Source organism: Daldinia vernicosa (genome assembly GCF_022497035.1).
Source record: "Daldinia vernicosa strain CBS 139.73 unplaced genomic scaffold F5Y00scaffold_11, whole genome shotgun sequence".
Classification (NCBI taxonomy): domain Eukaryota; kingdom Fungi; phylum Ascomycota; class Sordariomycetes; order Xylariales; family Hypoxylaceae; genus Daldinia; species Daldinia vernicosa.
In genome coordinates, this window is record NW_025953927.1 from 511,687 (window position 1) to 529,489 (window position 17,803).

At 47.4% G+C, this 17,803-nt stretch overlaps 7 protein-coding genes across 7 annotated transcripts; 3 read left to right on the forward strand and 4 right to left on the reverse strand.

Annotated features, from left to right (window-relative positions):
* Positions 1-104: 104 nt before the first annotated feature.
* F5Y00DRAFT_259782 (opsin-1) lies at positions 105-1,296 on the forward strand (the record flags this gene model as incomplete). Its single annotated transcript, XM_048010934.1, has 6 exons — positions 105-247; positions 305-371; positions 432-608; positions 671-975; positions 1,025-1,217; positions 1,267-1,296. 6 exons carry the CDS (start codon positions 105-107, stop codon positions 1,294-1,296), a joined length of 915 nt encoding a protein of 304 aa, XP_047867173.1.
* A 72-nt stretch (positions 1,297-1,368) lies between these two features.
* Positions 1,369-2,014, reverse strand: F5Y00DRAFT_230726 (uncharacterized protein). The gene is made up of 2 exons (XM_048006939.1): positions 1,544-2,014; positions 1,369-1,487 (listed from the first exon to the last, which is right to left on the reverse strand). Exons 1-2 carry the CDS (start codon positions 2,008-2,010, stop codon positions 1,406-1,408), a joined length of 549 nt encoding a protein of 182 aa, XP_047867174.1. The 5' UTR covers positions 2,011-2,014; the 3' UTR covers positions 1,369-1,405.
* A 2,187-nt stretch (positions 2,015-4,201) lies between these two features.
* On the forward strand, positions 4,202-5,176 carry F5Y00DRAFT_18041 (AhpC-TSA-domain-containing protein). Its single transcript, XM_048004996.1, has 2 exons — positions 4,202-4,665; positions 4,728-5,176. Exons 1-2 carry the CDS (start codon positions 4,347-4,349, stop codon positions 5,153-5,155), a joined length of 747 nt encoding a protein of 248 aa, XP_047867175.1. The 5' UTR covers positions 4,202-4,346; the 3' UTR covers positions 5,156-5,176.
* Positions 5,177-5,479: 303 nt separating this feature from the next.
* Positions 5,480-7,192, forward strand: F5Y00DRAFT_18074 (thioredoxin-like [2Fe-2S] ferredoxin-domain-containing protein). Its single transcript, XM_048004998.1, has 3 exons — positions 5,480-5,818; positions 6,091-6,381; positions 6,654-7,192. Exons 1-3 carry the CDS (start codon positions 5,696-5,698, stop codon positions 7,011-7,013), a joined length of 774 nt encoding a protein of 257 aa, XP_047867176.1. The 5' UTR covers positions 5,480-5,695; the 3' UTR covers positions 7,014-7,192.
* F5Y00DRAFT_18080 (uncharacterized protein) lies at positions 7,087-9,213 on the reverse strand. The gene has a single exon (XM_048004999.1). It carries the CDS (start codon positions 9,033-9,035, stop codon positions 7,371-7,373), a length of 1,665 nt encoding a protein of 554 aa, XP_047867177.1. The 5' UTR covers positions 9,036-9,213; the 3' UTR covers positions 7,087-7,370.
* Positions 9,214-10,696: 1,483 nt separating this feature from the next.
* On the reverse strand, positions 10,697-12,911 carry F5Y00DRAFT_230738 (uncharacterized protein). The gene is made up of 3 exons (XM_048006940.1): positions 11,893-12,911; positions 10,859-11,627; positions 10,697-10,747 (listed from the first exon to the last, which is right to left on the reverse strand). The coding sequence occupies exons 1-2, from the start codon at positions 12,588-12,590 to the stop codon at positions 11,063-11,065; spliced, it is 1,263 nt and encodes a 420-aa protein (XP_047867178.1). The 5' UTR covers positions 12,591-12,911; the 3' UTR covers positions 10,697-10,747; positions 10,859-11,062.
* Positions 12,912-14,006: 1,095 nt separating this feature from the next.
* F5Y00DRAFT_18142 (uncharacterized protein) lies at positions 14,007-16,273 on the reverse strand. Its single transcript, XM_048005010.1, has one exon. The coding sequence runs from the start codon at positions 16,029-16,031 to the stop codon at positions 14,286-14,288; it is 1,746 nt and encodes a 581-aa protein (XP_047867179.1). The 5' UTR covers positions 16,032-16,273; the 3' UTR covers positions 14,007-14,285.
* Between the last annotated feature and the right edge of the window lie 1,530 nt (positions 16,274-17,803).

The following is a 17,803-nucleotide window of genomic DNA, read 5'->3' on the forward strand; positions in this document are numbered from 1 at the left end:
ATCTGGTAGGCACTCTTATTCGGCAAACTTCCCCCTTCCAAAATCGGAATCTTTCTAGTTTAAAGTCTTTGAACGTTGAGCGGCCAGGGGAACTTCATATCATCATGTTTATTCCACAAGAGATCCCAGAGGCTACTCGAGTAGCTGCCCCTCTTAGGACTAGCGACGCGCCGGTGCCCACTGTCATCCCAGATCTTCCTCGTGTATACCTCCAAATCTCAAGTGAGGTAGGTTATAGGACATTATGGTAAGCTCTCCTGACAAGAGGGAAATCACTAATAGCCACTTACATGATCTATCTTAGGGTTGTCTTCGTCTTGATGGTCTTATCTTCGGTCACGTTTTACGTCATGGCTATGAGAGTTCCAGTGGTAAGAAAACCAGCGCCCCTTCAAGACGCAACAAAGAAGTAAGAGGTTAATCATGACTAGCAAAAACGTCTGTTCCATATAATCGCGGCATTGATTACCACAATCAGTGTCTTATCCTACTACGCCATGGCTACGGGTGATGGTATAACCATGCACCCCTATGTAACCAAGATATCAAAGCACGGGGAAATCATAGAGATCGTCAATCGGCAGGTATATTGGGTCCGTTATGTTGACGTGAGTATTATGGGTTCTACCCGAGTCTAATGTCGCTACGGGTTACTCATTAATGTTATTAGTGGGCACTTACTACACCTCTTCTCTTGTTGGACTTATGCCTCATCGCTGGCATCAACGGTGCAAGCATCTTGATAGCCGTCGTGTCAGCTTTGATCATGATCTTAAGTGGTCTCTTCGCCGCTCTCGCAAGATACGAGGCTCAAGGATGGGGGTGGTATGTCATCGCTTGCATCGCTTATCTTAATGTCGTCTATCAGGTTGGCTACAAAGGGCGACACGCAATAACGACTAGGGACAACAAAACAAGAGCTTTCTGGGGGGCTATTTCTCTCTACACTCTCCTATTGTGGACTGTGTATCCTATGTAAGCAACCCTTGTATTCCTAAGTTAGATCTTTTGCTAACATTTCTAGTGTATGGGCCATTGCTGATGGTGCCCGCCGTGTCAATGTCGACGGCGAGATCATCGCTTACGCCGTTCTAGATGTCCTCACAAAGGGAGTGATTGGGTTCTGGCTTTTGCTAACCTATAATAATATGCCGCGGATGTTCCCAGCTATTGATGGTTTCTGGTCGCAAGGTGTCCCCCATGATGGGTCTATTCGTGTAAGTCTTCTCACTGTGTATTCCTTGTGAGCCACTGACAATTAGACAGGTAGGAGAAGGACGTACACTTGACGATTAATCAAGCCAATTACATACGTGAGGCTAGGTAATATGATATTCAAACATAAGTTGCAGGTTAATTAGTTCCTTTCTCCATTCTTTTCATGATGTCTTCTTTGGGCTTTTGGTTAGGATAGGAAAATCGTGGTTAGGTATCGAGAAAATATAGGTATGTGTGGATGGAGTTCGGAAAAGATAAATATCAGATTGCTATTTACTATGTTAAAAATAAAGTCGTAACAATATAATCGTGTTCGGACCCTGACTTGCGCATTATTTCGTCATATCCCTGTTGGGTTATAGCAGTGTAATCATAGTTTGGATCTTTTTCAACAAATAGCTGAATCCACTGATACGCAAGAGGTATAGGATTACCTTGATAGATATTTTTATTGCATGTTGTTGCTGCAATGCCGGTACTGGTTACAACGCCACTGATGTCAGTGCCGTGGTTGAGCCCATACCAAATGAAGTTCCTATGAGAGTCAGTTAGACCCGCCCAGCTAGCATTCGCAATGACTGCGGCAGCTCTGCTCAGCTTCATAGATTTATGCTCAGACAGGCAGGTGAAAGTCCTCCCGATATGCAGAAAAGGATCGAATGCGCATGCTTTAGGGTTCGATATAATACCATCTACAACTCCGTCCCGACCGTCGCATTCCTGTACCGCGAGGGTGGTAAGGAGATGTAGCTCACAGCTATGTGGATATTCGCCCATTATATTCGTCAGCATCTGTGGCCAATATATAGCGGGAGTCCACTAAGCCCAGTGAATTACTGGCGCTGAGGCTGCGATACCGTCGAATGCAGTATGATGATTTTGGGCCAACTCGAAGCCTTGGCGACCCCCTTGAGAGCAGCCATTAAAATAGGAATACTCTGATGGTTTCCCATAAAAGTCACGGACAATGCTCTTTGCGATAATTGCCTCAGAATAGTATTAGGCTTCTGATACTCGATTATACTTCGATGGAATACTATTTCATTCAAGATATCACCACCCCAATGTCGGACCAATATTTCATCGATTTTCCAGGGCCATCCAATACCTAAGTACGAATATGGATCTATATAAAGGATTTACAATCCCAGCATCTCCAGCATTTGTGCTAGTAGTAGTAGCGTAGCCTTCATCAATGGCGCCGGCCATGTTGCCGTAGCTTAGGTAGAACCGGCCAGGACCGAGTCCACTACCTCCAGCAGCTCGGAGACGACTATTTTAATGATTGACCGGTAGCCATGTTTCCACGCTCACAAGGTCGTTCTGTTGTTGATGAGCATAGGAGAGGGTGACATTGCAGTAAGTAGCGTTCTTAACTTCTAGGCCATCATGATTGGGATAGAGAATAGGTGACATGAAGGCTGTAATTGGTCACCAGTTGTGCGGATAGGGATACGACAACGGTATTCTCGAGAAAATATTGGTTGATGGTCAATGAATTACAATCGAATATCGTAGTTAAGTATCTAACCCTGTGGAATGTAATATTACGAGAGTATAGGTCGCATGGGCATAAAAGTGAAAGATATCGGAATATATTCGTGTTCTACGATCGTCAATCGAGCTCCCAGCATCTTAGCTGGTGTAGGGATATTCAATCGGCAAATGTCAGGTATCTGGGACCATGTCAATTATCTAGGATATACGAAAGGATAATGTTAATAACCTAGGTAGGTTAGTTGATTAAAATGGTGTGCAAATATACTCATTTTCCTTTTCATTTCATAAGCGACAAGAAGCATAGACAGAATACGTTGTCTAATAGCCTCGGTATTGAGATGCGTACGGCGTAGCTACATCATGATAATATGATGGATACTGTACGTCGCGTACTCTGATGAGAGAGAGGGACGGCTATTGGTGGCTTGGCGAGCCTTGTTGCAGCTCCTATCCATCCATTGCAGCCAATGAGTACCAAGCCGCTTTTTCTTTTTCTTTTTCTTGGAGGCTGTAGATTGTCATCGGATTTTCTGTGTCGCTAAAAGTCACGAATAGAGAATGGGGATCTGGGCGCATGATGTAGAGAAATACTGCATAAGGAGAAATGTTGACTCGTGTTGTGTCTGTGCGGAAATGGGAAATGGGAGAAGGGAAATGGTGCGATGGCCTGGAAGGTCTTGGACGATTAACATACATTTCTAGGTACACTAGGACGGTCAACTGGCAGCCGCTACCAAGTTTCCCCTTTCTATACCTCTCTTTAGACGGTAATTTACAAAGTATGGTACTGAACCTAAAAGGTTAGCCCTACGCTAAAGCTAGTATGCATTTCCTTCCGCTACATATGGTGTATACGTACGTTTTCCCATATCATCTATGTACGGTACTGCATCAATTAATAAGCCCGCTAAATAATATCAAGTACCGTATTTCTTCATGTTTAGGTTAGGGTCTAATAGATGCTTGAGGGGGTTAGCCGGTTAGGTAACAGCTCTGGAAGTTACCGTAGTGACAGCTCACAGCTCTTTCTCTTAATACACAGTAGCAGAGTAGAGAGTAGTACCTTACCTGGGTAGCCCAGACCACATACCGATCTACCACCACCTTGTCGCGAGTAACGACTCCATATGCGAGCTTTTTTGTTAGGGGAGGTACCTCCTCTTCCCCTCGCCCCCTTCAGCTTTTTTCCCGTCCGCGGCCTCTGCCCTCTGCCCTCTGCCACACACCACGCACCAATACACACAACACCCCCCGACCTGCGCTGGAACTCTACAGGAATTGGCTTGATCACGTTAGCCTCGCTATTAGCAATGGATTTTAAATTGTCGGCATCCTGATATCCCTGTGACACAACTTATCTCGCACCCCTGCTCTTCTTAGGAAAGCTGTCGCAATGGTTCCTTTTCATTGGTCAGATCTCGTCGCAACCTCCTGTTTACCTGCGACCTCAACGACCTCAACCTGACTACCTCTCCTTCTTGTTTTCCATCCGTTCTTCATCAAACTTCACCCAAATCTCCTTCAAATCCTTATTTCCCGGTCGCCCTCAACTAGCGATCACTGTTAGATACGCTCTTTTCATCTTTCGCTGCATTTATTTGATTATTTAGCTCACTAAGCCCAACATCATGCCCGTCGAGCTTCGCAAGCGCAAAGCTCCTGCGCCGGCCCCAGAGCCGCCAGTCAAGAAGCAATCCAAAGTTTCAAAGGCAGCCTCCAAGGTTAAGGAGGCTGTCAAGGCCAAACCTACCAAGTCCACCAAATCTGCCGATGCCAATGGCTCTTCCAAGCCCGCCAAACCCGTAGTCGGTGATACACTCACCCTCGACGGTTTTGGCGGCGAGTTCGAAACCAATGACGGTAAAAAGACTACCTTAAAGGCCCTCCTAGACGAGAGCAAATCCGGAGTTGTGATTTTCACGTACCCAAAGGCCTCCACACCGGGCTGTAAGCTTCATCCCATGTAGTCACTATGAATTAGCGCTAGCTGTGTCTGACCTGATATACAGGTACCAACCAAGCCTGTCTCTTTAGAGATTCCTACGAGCCTTTGACCAAGGGTGGCCTCGCCATCTACGGCCTCTCGGCTGACTCGCCTAAAGCCAACACCACATTTAAGACCAAGCAGAACTTACCTTACCCGCTTCTATGCGACACCAGCTTCGCGTTAATTGAAGCACTCGGTTTTAAGAAAGCCCCCAAGGGCGTCACTCGCGGCGTCTTCGTCGTTGACAAGAGCGGCAAGGTTCTCATCGCCGAGCCCGGCGGGCCTGCTGCAACGGTCGAGGCCGTTAAGAAGCTGGTGGCCGAAAACGAGGAAGCAGACGCGAAGGAGCCTGCTGATGAGGAACCTGCGGAGAAGCCCGCAGAAGAGGCCGAATCCCCTAATGGCGATGCCACTAAGAAGGAAGAAGAGGAAGGGGGTGCAGCCGAGTGACGGAGATAGTCTTTTTTTGCCCGTGTGCTTTTCTGTCTAACTTAGGGATTATCTTGCCTCCCGTCGTAACATGACGGTTTTGATATGATAGTAACTTCCGTGTCAATAATGACGTAGAATGACGAGAACAATAAAAGTAAATTGGGTATGCGAAGTTTCTTGTTGAGGCGATACCTTGGGTACTTTTTGGTCTCGTATGTGGTCAGCATTTAAGACTCGCGTCAAAGTCTGTCTGCCCATTCAATCAACTTGTTGCTGCATGTGTACGGAATACCTCATAATGTAGAGGCATTTTATCTTAACTAGTAGGTACTAAGGTACTGTCTTATGTAATAGAGTGCCCGACTTTATAGTGTAAAGTGGTAGGTAGGCGGGAACGAAGAGACCGAGATTTAACCATGTGGGTCATCTTTGACCAACACGATTAATCTGATTGGATCTTAGAGTTTATCGCCAATTCAAACCTCATAATGATCCGAGGACCTTCAACCCGCCGAGCTCTGCCATCCCTCTTCAATTGAACGCACTATACCATTTACCATGGCGTCGAAACTGGCCCCGGTCTTCCTCCGACGGATAGCTCGCCCGGCATGCCGAGTTCCTCGATCACAGTTCCGAGCCTTCACAGCCGGTAGCTCGAGAAGAAGTGAGACTCTCGCAGTGGTATGTCTTGTCTTGTCCCCGTCTTGTCTCCATCAAACCCAAGAGGCTCTATTCTATGTATATGGAGTTGCGAAATAGACGGATGCTGTGGAAGTCTGCCTGCCTGCCAAACCAGCTTCCGCCTCTTCGCTATATTCGCTCTCGACACCTTGCCCGAGCAACGTACGGGAGTTTAAAGCCAGCCCCTCGTCAGCTTATCTATCTATTAATTAAATAAGTCTTTGAATGTCTGATCCATCGCTGACGCTCAACTTGCCTTGCGACAACAACAGCACCGGAACACGCCCGACAACAACCCCGAGATACCCTTCAAGTTCTCGCCTCAGAATGAAGAGGTCATCGCCCAGATCCTAAAGCGCTACCCGCCCCAGTACAAGAAGGCTGCCGTCATGCCGCTGCTCGACTTGGGCCAACGCCAGCACGGCTTCACATCCATATCCGTCATGAACGAGGTGGCGCGCATCCTCGAGATGCCCCCCACACGAGTATACGAAGTCGCCTCTTTCTATACTATGTATAACCGGACGCCTGTTGGCAAGTTCCACGTCCAAGCGTGCACCACGGTGAGTTTGCGTCGAGTTTCTTGTCGCTTGCGTCTTTTGAACCTTGCATTTCTTATACATACATAACCTATATTTCGAGAATTCGTCCTCACGATCCCGTATCTTATCTATCGGACGTACCGCATTATGATGTGAACCTAGACAGTATCACCCCGAGGGTAGAGTAGAATCGCCATCTACAGATAGGTTGTCTAGTGGATGTGTCATTGGTCGACATTTGAAGATCTCCATTGGAAATGTACCACCTGCTAACGAGGTATGATCCGGAATAGACACCCTGCCAACTCGGCGGATGCGGCAGCGATGCGATCGTGAAGGCGATCAAGGAGGAATTAGGCATCAAGCAGGGCGAGACGACGCCCGACGGACTATTCACATTTATCGAGGTAGAATGCCTCGGTGCTTGCGTCAACGCGCCCATGATCCAGATTAACGACGACTACTACGAGGATCTGACGCCCGAGACTACTAAGAAGCTCCTGGCGAGCCTCAGGGAGAGCGTTACATCACCAGGCGCCGAGGTACCGAAACCCGGCCCGCAGAGTGGCCGTGACACTTGCGAGAACAGTGCTGGCCAGACAAACTTGACGAGCGAGCCGTGGGGTATCGAGACTACGAGAAGCGACCTGTAAAGAGAGACAGCGGAGAGACCTCTTGGGACACGGGCGTAGACGTAGACACTTTGTACATAAGCTCTATTTGTATCGGTTCATAAAAAGAAGACCGTCCCTTGCGCCGTTTCCCACGCATCTTCTGTAATAAATATCCCAATCATTTGTCTGGCCTTGCTTCAGTTAACTGGTAAATTTTATTTACTTATTTGATATAAATCTGCCTTTTTGGTTTCATTTAATCGTTTAACCCAACCAGTCGTAACCGTTACCAAGGAAATTGGGTCTACTATCGAAACCCAGAAGCTTAAATCAAAAGCTTGCTTGCTTGTTTGCTTGCCAACATTTAAACGTAAATAGATACCTCATATGCCTAACTTAACCCAACCTAAAAATCCAACCATCTCCGAGTCTCTGATTATTCTCGCTCAGCCCGCCGAATATCAGCACGCCATTCTCTTCCAGGTCGCCCACCGGCGCACTAGCTAGCCACCCCCTTGGACCAGGGCCCTGGACGTCCAAGCTCTCGTCTTCATCGTACGGACCCGGGACGACCCTCGTCCATTTGCCTTCTCCCGTTCTGCGCCCCACGGCATGCAGGAAGGCATCCGTGACGCTGGCGGTTGTCATGCCGATGGGAGGCACCTGGAAGGCCCAGACGTCGTTCCAGAACTGGCCGGCGCCTGCGTGGCCTTGGGCGCTGGGACACCGCTCGCCTAGCATGAGGACGAGGTACTCGCGTCCGCCGCCGCCGAGCACCAGCTCCAAGCTGCTGACGCTGCGGTCCCCGGGCCATTCTTCCGTAGGTACTAGCTTGGCCGTTTCGGTATCACTTGGAGGGGGTGCGTTGGTGACGGGCGGGGCAAGAGTCTGCCACTCGCCGCGCGCGAAAACGCCGATTTCACCTCTGCTGACGCGGTCGTCGAATTCGTCGAGCGCTAGGTCGAGAACATCCAGCTGTCCGCCGAGTTCCTTCTCGCCGTCATATCCACCGAAGCGGTAGAGACGGCTCTTAGCGAGGGCGAGAGCGGCGCCACCCCGCGCGGGGCCCGGTGCGGATGGGAGTTCTTTCCACGTGCGGCTGCGCACGTCGAAAGCCCATACGTCTCCCGTCCTGCCACCATCTGCCGTGCAGCCGCCGTGGATGATAAACGTGCCGAAACCCGCGTCCTCTTCGTCTACCGCGTGCGCTGCAACATTACCCGCAATCGGGCGCTGCGGGATCCCCACATCAGCCGAGTCGCCCTCGGCCCACTCCTTCCAGCTCTCGGTCCGGCGGAGGGGCTTGATGGCGAAGTCTCGCGGCTTGTCGGTCGCTACTGCGGCGAAGAAGCTCCGCGGGGGTGGGACGGGGCTGTTGTGGTAGGGGTCTAGATACGCCCACGTATGGGTCTTTGTCTCGAAGACCCAGACCCGACCGTGTTCGTCGAGGGGTTCCGAGGCGGACTCCGCGCTGCGGCCACCGAATAGGAAGATACGGGAGCCGATGACGGCGCTGGCGTGGCCGACGCGGGCGCTGGGGACATCACCTAAGTTGTTGGTCTTGCCTCTATCAGATGTAGCGGATGTAGCGGATGAGGGTTCCCCAGCTGTAAGTGGGGTGGGAGAGCTCAGAGGGACATCGGTTAGGGGGTCCTTGAGCTCAGCGGCGATCTCGTCCTCCTCCGTGATGGGGGCGGGTTCGGGGACGTGTTGCTGGGGGGAGGGTTTGGCTTTGACGCTGTAGTAGTCGGCAGAGGCACTTCCCGAAGGAAGCACTATGATGTGCATGTCATTGTCGACGGGCTTGCGGGAGGACTCGGCCTCGCCGCCGAAGATGTATGCATTGCCGGCCACTACGTCAATTGAATGTGACGATCGCGGAAGAGGCGGGATGGAGATGTGCTGCCAGGTGCCCTTCATCGTGTGGGCACCTTTACTTTTATCTCCACCTCCGCCTCCCGGGCGTTGTAGATGAGGTAAGTGAGGCATCGAGGGTAAGTTTTGGGGAATAGAACCGATTAGGTCTGTGCCGCGACGCTTGAGTTTTGCAAAGGACTCCATCGTGGTGACGGCTGTAGTGGTAGTGAAGTCTAAGATGAGATGGGAATGTGTAGAATAGAACTAACTCTATGTGAGGTAGAGTAGTTTAGTATAGGTAGGTAGGTGGGTAGGTGGGTAGATAGGCAGGATAGGTAGGTGTAGGTAGAGTTAGATCGGTAGGTAATTCAATTTAATGTGGGCTGGTGGTTGGCCTGCGTAATAGGCTAGGTTAGGTTAGTTAATAGGTAAATCGGGCTGTTCCTGAGAGCTTATAAAAAGGTGTGACGTAAGACAGGATAGGATGATGGATTTATGGGGTGAGGGGTGCTGTAACGATGGGGTGCACATACGCTAATTGATAGCTAGTAATATGCTTCTAAAACAACTGATATTTTATAGAATTCTCAAGATTAATACGATAATAATATATGAGATATACTGTAAATAAAATATTTATAGATGATTTAAAACAAGAGGAATCAAACAACAAAACAGAGCTCCACGATCACCTATTTTAATCAACGTTAAGTCGTATGTATCGTGAAAGGCCGAGAAGCATGGTTGAGGGTGTTAGCGCAGGCATAGAGACCCTTGTCTTTGACGTATCCGCACACCAATAACGTTACCGTTGCATGGGAGCTAAGCCCTGCTAAGGCCCGCTTTTTGAAGCTTCCGGGTACATCTCTTCTGTAAAACTTTGTAAAACATAAAATATCGCAACCACCAAGAACCGAGGTCTTACAGTCGAGTCTCGCCATAACGAATTTACTTTATAACGAATTTACTTTATAACGAATTTATATTGTATTTTATTAAATTTTATATAGGATTTAACGAACTTTTTTATATAACGAATTCGTTAATTTCGGAGATAAGTCACCACTTAATTCGTTATAAAAAATAAAAGTTAAGTTTATTTTAATTTAAATTTAATATTATTTTAATTAATGCATTTTTAAAATGGTTTAAATTTTAACTTTTATGTTTATACTTTTTATTTTTAATACTTGTACGGTCCGTGCACCTTATATTCTATAATAAATTCATTTTATAATAAATATATATTAATGTTTTTTAAAATTCGTTATAACGAGACTTAATTATATATAATAAAGTAAATACTTAATGTATTTTATACTTTATCGTAACGGGATTATACGCATTTAAATAATGATTATTAAGCCTTATAATGATTGTTTTATATTACAATTATTAATTTATTACATAATCATTATATGGCTAATAATTATTATGTAAATAACAATTATTATATGGCCCGTGCACCATTAAAAAAAAAGGCTTTAATTAATCGGATTTTAAATATATTAAAAAATACTCGGACTTTTAATTGTTCCGGCATAATATTAAATAAAATAAAAATTTATTTATTTTTTATTTTATTTTTTTTTATTTTATTTTTATTTTTTAAAGTTTTTAAAATATTTACATATACGAAAATTTAAACTATAAGGTTTACGGATTACGGATTACGTGTTACTTGTTACGAGCTACGGGTTTACTAGTTACGTTAATTGGACAGTTGTAAAGCACGGATGTTTTAGCCTATTAAGATAAGGCTTGGCAGCCTGGGCTAATCCCGATATATACTAGATAAGTTATAATGATTATTACCTACACAATGATTGTTGGCTACACAATGATTGTTGACCTTAACAATCATTGTTGCCCCGCGCATTTTCCCACTATGGTACATACCACCCACGTTACATAAGGTATCGTCATGATCTCGTGAATCTCGTTGGAAACAAATGATCGTCACCTTCAAATTCACACTTCCATTTATTCCACTTTTTATATATACGTTGACTATGTATATTAAGTAGATAGATATATTGATCCCCAAGTAAATCAAACAAATAAACAAACAGTGATCGCTCACTTACTTACTCCCCCCACCTAAAATGGTTTCAATGCATAGAACTGCACCATTCTAACTCACTTTAGCCCCCGTAACCATACACCTCTCTACCGTAAAAATAAATAAATAAATAAATAACCTCGTATATCGTATAGTTATCGTATAACATCTACGGACCATCCCGCCGCTTCCGCGTCTTGCCTCTCGGCTTCGGCGGTCTTTCCACCACCATCCACCCAGGCGGTGGTCCCAGAGGCGGACCCATGCCCCTTCCCCCACCACTACCCCTGCCTCGGCCTCTGCCGCCAACATAACCACCTAGGATGCCGGGAGGGCCAGGGGGAGGGTGTTGCATTGGCGGAGGGGGCAAGGCCGGAGGTGCCATGGGCCACATCTGCATCAGTATAAACATGCCTGGCTCGACCAGATCCTCCCAGAGCTCGGGTAGGATGGTGACGGCTGATTGTTCTATGGGCGTGAGCGTCGGAGCCGGCGGCGGGGTCGGAGCATGCGGGATTGGAGGATGATTCGATGAACCGGCCATATGAGCTTCTATCCCGGGATGTTGTTGCACGCCTGCCGGTTCTGACGCAGCAGCCTGGGGAGCCATTTCAAAGCCGGTATCTGTCGAGAAAGGGAGGTGAAAGGTGAAGAGATCGTAGTGCCCCTTGATGACGTGAGGTCCGATCACGTCGACATAGACGAAGCAATTTCGGATTAGACGTTCCATGCCCTAAGATGCTGTTAGTTAGTTAAGAGGAAAGGTAAGGTACCTAAGGTATGCCCTCCGAGGAGTCTCTAAATAACGACTTGTCATTCATATTTATGTCTCTGCTCCCCTTATACAATATTTATGCCGCATCGGATAAGCGTCTTCGAGGTAAGACCCATCAATCAATCTCATAAATCGACTAACGTAAAGAAGAAGAAAAAAGAATTTAAAAAAATAAAATAAAATAAAAAAGAGTTGAAAGATAGGTAGTAGAAATACTACTCACCGCCCAGGTCTTAGCCTTTTCCCAAGGAAAGATAAATTTACGGCCCACGGCATCTTTGAATCGAATAGGTAGCTTCTTCGGCGGCCGATCCGCTGATTTCTCCCACCCGGGATCTCCGAGCCTGGGCGGCCGAAAAGTCGGCGACTCGGCTTCTTCCTCGTTAGTGTGTGGCCCACTTGCAGCCGGATCTTGGTCGGCCGGGTACGGGTGCGGCTGCGGCTCCGGTTCGTGATCCGATTCTGCTTCTTCCTGCCTCTGCTGCTCCTGTTTCCGTCCTTGCTTTTGCTCCCGCTCTTGGTCATCATCGTCTAGATATAGCTTGGGCGATGCCGTCCTAAAGCTTTCACAGTCTGATTCTACGCTTAATGCCTCGAGACTAGGTCTGGGGGACAGCAGCTGGGTCTTTAGTTTGATGCCATACTCGGATAATGGTTCATTAAGTACGCTAGATGCAGCAGAGGATTCGGGGGACTCCAGGTTCTCATTTCGACTTCGACATTGGGAATTTGTAGGGTCTGTGTGCGGATGCGGGTTTGCATTAGGTATCTCTGTATTCTGAGGATATCTCCCGTCAACGAAATCCCTATGGACCCTTATAGGAGCTTTGCCCTTGTCTTTACGGCCAAGTATAACAACAGCATCGTCTTCACGTAGAGACTCTGAGTCATCACGGACCAAATCTTGCCTAGGGCTGGCCATTCCGGGGTTAACGGGGTACTTTCCGGATTATGCGGGACCGTTCAAGCCGTGATGAGTCGGGTCGAGGTGCTGCTTATCAACTTTATTTTGTGACATCAGTCTGTAGCAGTAGAAATATTAATTATAATCATAGAAATCGGAAATAAGGCCGAAGACGGCATGTGTGCTTGTGTGCTGTGTGCCACAGAGGAAAGGAATGCCGAAAAAGTGCGGCTGAAAGTTTCTTGTACAACGCAATCCAACGTGAATATATTATATAGTACTGTATAGTAAATACTGTATTTAAACATTTACCTCTCTTTTGTATGTTTAGGTGTTTAGGTGTTTAGGTAGGTATAATATGTCTAGTACACGTTGCTAGCGCCATGGCGAGAGACAGCTGTCTTGGGTACAGCTGGTACGTTTCAATCCCCGTGGTGGAGATTTCAGCGCTATTCGCGGGAATCTATAACTATACATAGTACATGTAGTGTAAATGATTGGTGTTATAAATGAGATCTAACACAAAATGTACCGTAATACTTATACCGACATAATAAAGTAATGCGACACGAAGTACGAAGTATAAGCACGCTACAACGTCGGTAACTTACATATAGGTTGTATATAGGTACCTCTTATCATCTTATCACCGCCTGTGCTACGTGCGAAACCGCCTATGTACAACATGCGCACCACCCGAACCACCACTCCTTTCAACTTTTCCACCTACTCATGTTTCTACATTAATCTACTTTTTTTATATACCATTACCTACCTTAGTACATATATACATAGGTATCCTCTTATGCACCTCTGAGGCTCAGTCAAGGTTACCTTAGGCAAGCAAACCGCCCCCATCCGCCATTGATAAACCCTTTCCGCCCCTCAACACACAGGTAAAAAATGCTACCGGGAACGCTCGTCATCCGCCGTGGACGCATATGTAAGTAAGCCGGCTATCCTACTCTGTGGGGGATGGGGGATGGAAGCTCACCCCATACGTCCAAGATATAAAAAAAAAGCCAGGACATGGACGCCACTCTTTAACCAAGGCATTTTATGCGGCGTAGATCTCGGCCCCGAACGCTTTAACCGCCTGTTCCTGCAACGTACCCGGATGCTTGCCTATCTACCCACTTACTTTCTACTTACCTAGATCACTCATTTTCTTCAACCGGCCAAGCTTGGGGATCGAGATAAAGCCTGCACGTCTGCCTAAGCAAGGCGCATGCTGTCTTACATTCCACTGCCTAATGCTGACCCGGATCCCTGGCTGACCCTCCCCGGTAATGATCGTGAGACATTCGGTCTCTAATATGCCATAACTAACGACTCATTATATCATCTAAAACTCGTAATCTATAACATAAGCTCAGGCTCTATGCGACTATACAATTTTATACAGAACTTTATATGGCCTCCACGACTATCCGTGCGTGCCTTCAATTTTAATAGCCAGGATAGTTATCTCGTAACATCGTAGATAGTTGTACATGTCCCTGAACTCGATGGTTCTATAGATCCCAAGTCCTTCCCTATAGATTGGATATTTAACCCCGTCATTATAAATCTCTAGATCGTCCCAAGCCACCCTTCCATCAGAGTACTTTACTCCATGTCGAGGTGTTAGGATATATACTTCCTTACTAACCCCGACTGCCCTAATATGGACAGGTAGGTAAAGAATAAAATGAACAGAAACCATTAGAACAGTCACTCATCAACCTCCTCACCCTCGGCGTCCTCGTCCCCTTCCTGGTCCGTCGTCGTCTCAACCGTCAGGCTACCACTAGGCTTTAAGGGATTACGTAGTTCCCATTCTCCGTTTACTCCTTTTTCAATGATTGCAATTTCGGGGCGGGTAGCCCAGTCGATAAGAGTCTTGTCGTTTTCTCCACCGAATTCAATCGGCGGCTCTGAACCGGTGGCGGCCTTCTCGAGGTGCTTGGCAACGTGCTCCATCCTATCATCCCAAGCATTCGTACCATCGAAGCGGAAACTGCAACCGACGGCTGGGCATTGCATATGAGTTGGGAGGTCGCATCGTGTCCTTTTTGCCTCTTCCTGATGTGCGCGCTCGCGTGTTTCCCACTCAGGCGAAGGCTTCCTTTGTTTGACACTCTTCTTAAGATTCGCCGGAATATGCATGCGTCGCAGGTGTTGGGTGTAAAGGTCCTTGCGATTGAAGATGGTACCGCGGGGAAGTGTCGGTATGTAGGGGCTCTGTGAGGAAAGGGGGTTAAGACGACCGCGGATAGGTGCTGTAGCTTTGCTCGAAATCTTGGAGCATTGGTCCTGTTGGCAGACCCAGTAGTTCAAAACAAGGTGCTGCGAAGAACAATGTCGTTTCCATTCATTCTTACTGGCAAAAGTGGAATTACAGCCCGCAAAGCCGAAGACGCAAACAAATGGTCGAGTATGTTGCTTCTTGATGTGATTTTGCAGGCCGCTCTCGTCCTTGAAGAAGACTTTCTTTGAGCACTCGGTACAAGGATAGTTACCTTTTGTTCCTTGGATAACAGGTTTGGCGGTGGGCCTACTAATCGTGCTGGAATCGCCGAGATCAATCTTGGGTCGCTTCGCTTCTGGTGTAGGTCCTAGACTACCCTGTCGCTTTCGGTTCCTGGTAGGCCGGCTTGTGCTGGTCTTTGTCTTCTTCGGCTTCTGATATGGTTTGTACTCGTCGTCTTCTCTGTCTTCGTGCTTCAAAATGGGAGTCTCGGCTTCATCACCGGACACCATTTCGTCGTCATCTGACTCATACTGAGTGAAAGTCGAGATGGGCTCAGGAATGCGGATTTCTTCTTTCACATTCGGCGCAGATTCCTCAGGACTCATAAGCCGACGAGATCCGGTTTGCTCCCGTATGCTACACATGTCCATGCAGGCACTACCGTCGTCGGTTGACATACTATAACCCCTCGAAGGGAACTCTGACCTTGGGTTGCTGTCATCAAAATAGTTCTCGGGGGATTCTTGGTAGGGGTTGATGTCGATTGGCTTCACACAATCATCGGCAAGACCCGTAAATTGGTATAGATGAGCTCGAGAGCTGGGACTCTCAAATTGATAGAACGGAGACATGATCGACGTATCAGTGGGTGTTGGTGGCGAATGCGGTTGGTAGTAGTCACCCTCCCCGGGTGGGCTCAAGACACTACTGCCTGTTGACGATGTGTGAGAAGAGAACGATGGCGAGTCTCGGCGTTGAGGTAGGCCGCATGAGAGCGACCCTGTACTGTTGTTTCTCCGAATTACAGTCTCGTGGAAGATTGGATCAACTCCCGCGTAGTTGAGGAGCGTGGATTTGTGTTCCGTCAAGTAACGGTGAATCTGTGGAGGGGTCCATGGAGAAGCAGAGGGTTTGAGATTTGGATCGATCATGCCATCGATAGATGAATTTTCCACGTACACTGGATGTGGCACGGTGTCCTGGTATACAAAATTCTGATAGTCCATCTTTTTCAATCTTCTCACAATTGTGTATATACGCCACAAGCTTCCCTTGAAGTGTGTTCGAGATGGACAATGAAACAATTTGGAGGTCTGGTTAGACGGCGTTGGGTCTTGGCCTAGACCTTCTTTTTAGACGGGATGGTCCTACAGGTAGTAGGTAACCATGAAGAGGAAGTGGTTTAATATTAGAAGATAGAGGCGGCCGCAAGGCAAACTTGCAGTACGAAACCGCGGGGAACGAAGCAAGACTTATGGAAGAAAACTTGATGTTCCATATGTTGCGGAACGTACTTCGTAGGCAACAATGGGGCGAAGCAGGGGAGTGTGAAGCAACTTGCTTCCGAAGAAACGAGATACGCCATGGAGACTGATCTAACCTTACTACTAATATGCTGCCGGGTGTTCTAGGTTGCACATGTCTGTGTCTCTTGGGCAATCCTGCTGCCCTCACAATGTAAACTGACCCACGCGGAGCCGCAAGATATGCACTATACTGTACGTATCTGACAGGGGATAGTGGCTGAAGGGTCATTGCGGTCATTTATCGTTATCTTGGCAGCCCCTGCAGCGTCTACATATGTAGCACCGTATGTATCAGCGAGACATACTATATGCATATACCCTGTCTCGTTCTCAGCCAGTCTACGCGAACCAAGTTAGTCTGGGGCCGTTAAAAAAATCTCGCGGGGTTTGTGACAGGAGTAGGGAGTACAAACACTCGTGTACATACAACGAACTGGTCCGCGAACCATCCATGGGGAGTACATATACTACATTAGGTATGTACATGGTAGAGTTCGCAGAAGCCATCGGCTAATGAGACCCATGGCTTATTCCATGGCTTGACTGACTTACATAGTATGGCTCGCGTAACCTCGACAATGCCTCCAGAGGGCTTTGTGATATCGATTCAAAGTGGACCGAGTCAGATGCATAGGAAAGTAGCCGACACCGACTACCAGATCTTCGTTGAGCCGCATACCCAAGTATGTCAATAGAATATGCTATGTGTATAAACTTTCCTGAAACGTGATTCGAGTTGGCCGCGGAGAAAATCGTGGAGACTTGAGGAAATGCGATAAGGCGTCCGCCGAGGCATAACAGGCGATAGACAACCAAGGCGGAATCGTCTGGCAACCGTAGATGGTTTACCTAGACCATTAAGTCGTGTCTACATAATAGATTTCCTATTAATCCCCTACCTATTACCTATATCGGCTAGGTACTCGTGCATTTCGCGGATGTCCAGTAGCAAGTTTGGGAGAATCTTGCTTTTTTTTCTTCGCAGCTGTCAAATCCTCGCATTGGTTTATTGCCACTACGTATGTTCGCCCGACTATCGTTGTAGTGTTGCGGTCTTCCCCGTCCAAGAGCTGACTGCATGGGGGGGCCGATTTGGGTTGGTTCGGATCCAGACCACCCATGGAAAACGGACAAATAGCATCGTACGGAGGGGAACTTGGCAGATCGCGTCCCGAGTCCCTTTGAATTTAGGTAAATATAATACCATGGTTACCAGCTGTCGGTTGACCGCCATAATTATCTACCTAGATAGATCAACGCAGATACTACCTTGTTATGTATGTATGTAAGAATCAGGGCAAGGAATCTGGGGTTTGATTGACCCAGGGACCCAAGTATGTATCATGAACCTTGCCATGGGTAATTTTCAGACGTCGAGACGCCCAAGTACAGTACTTACCCGAATATTTACCCAAGACTCGAGCACGTACCTAATTCAAAGACCGTCTACCGTCCAGTTCAAATCGGTATTT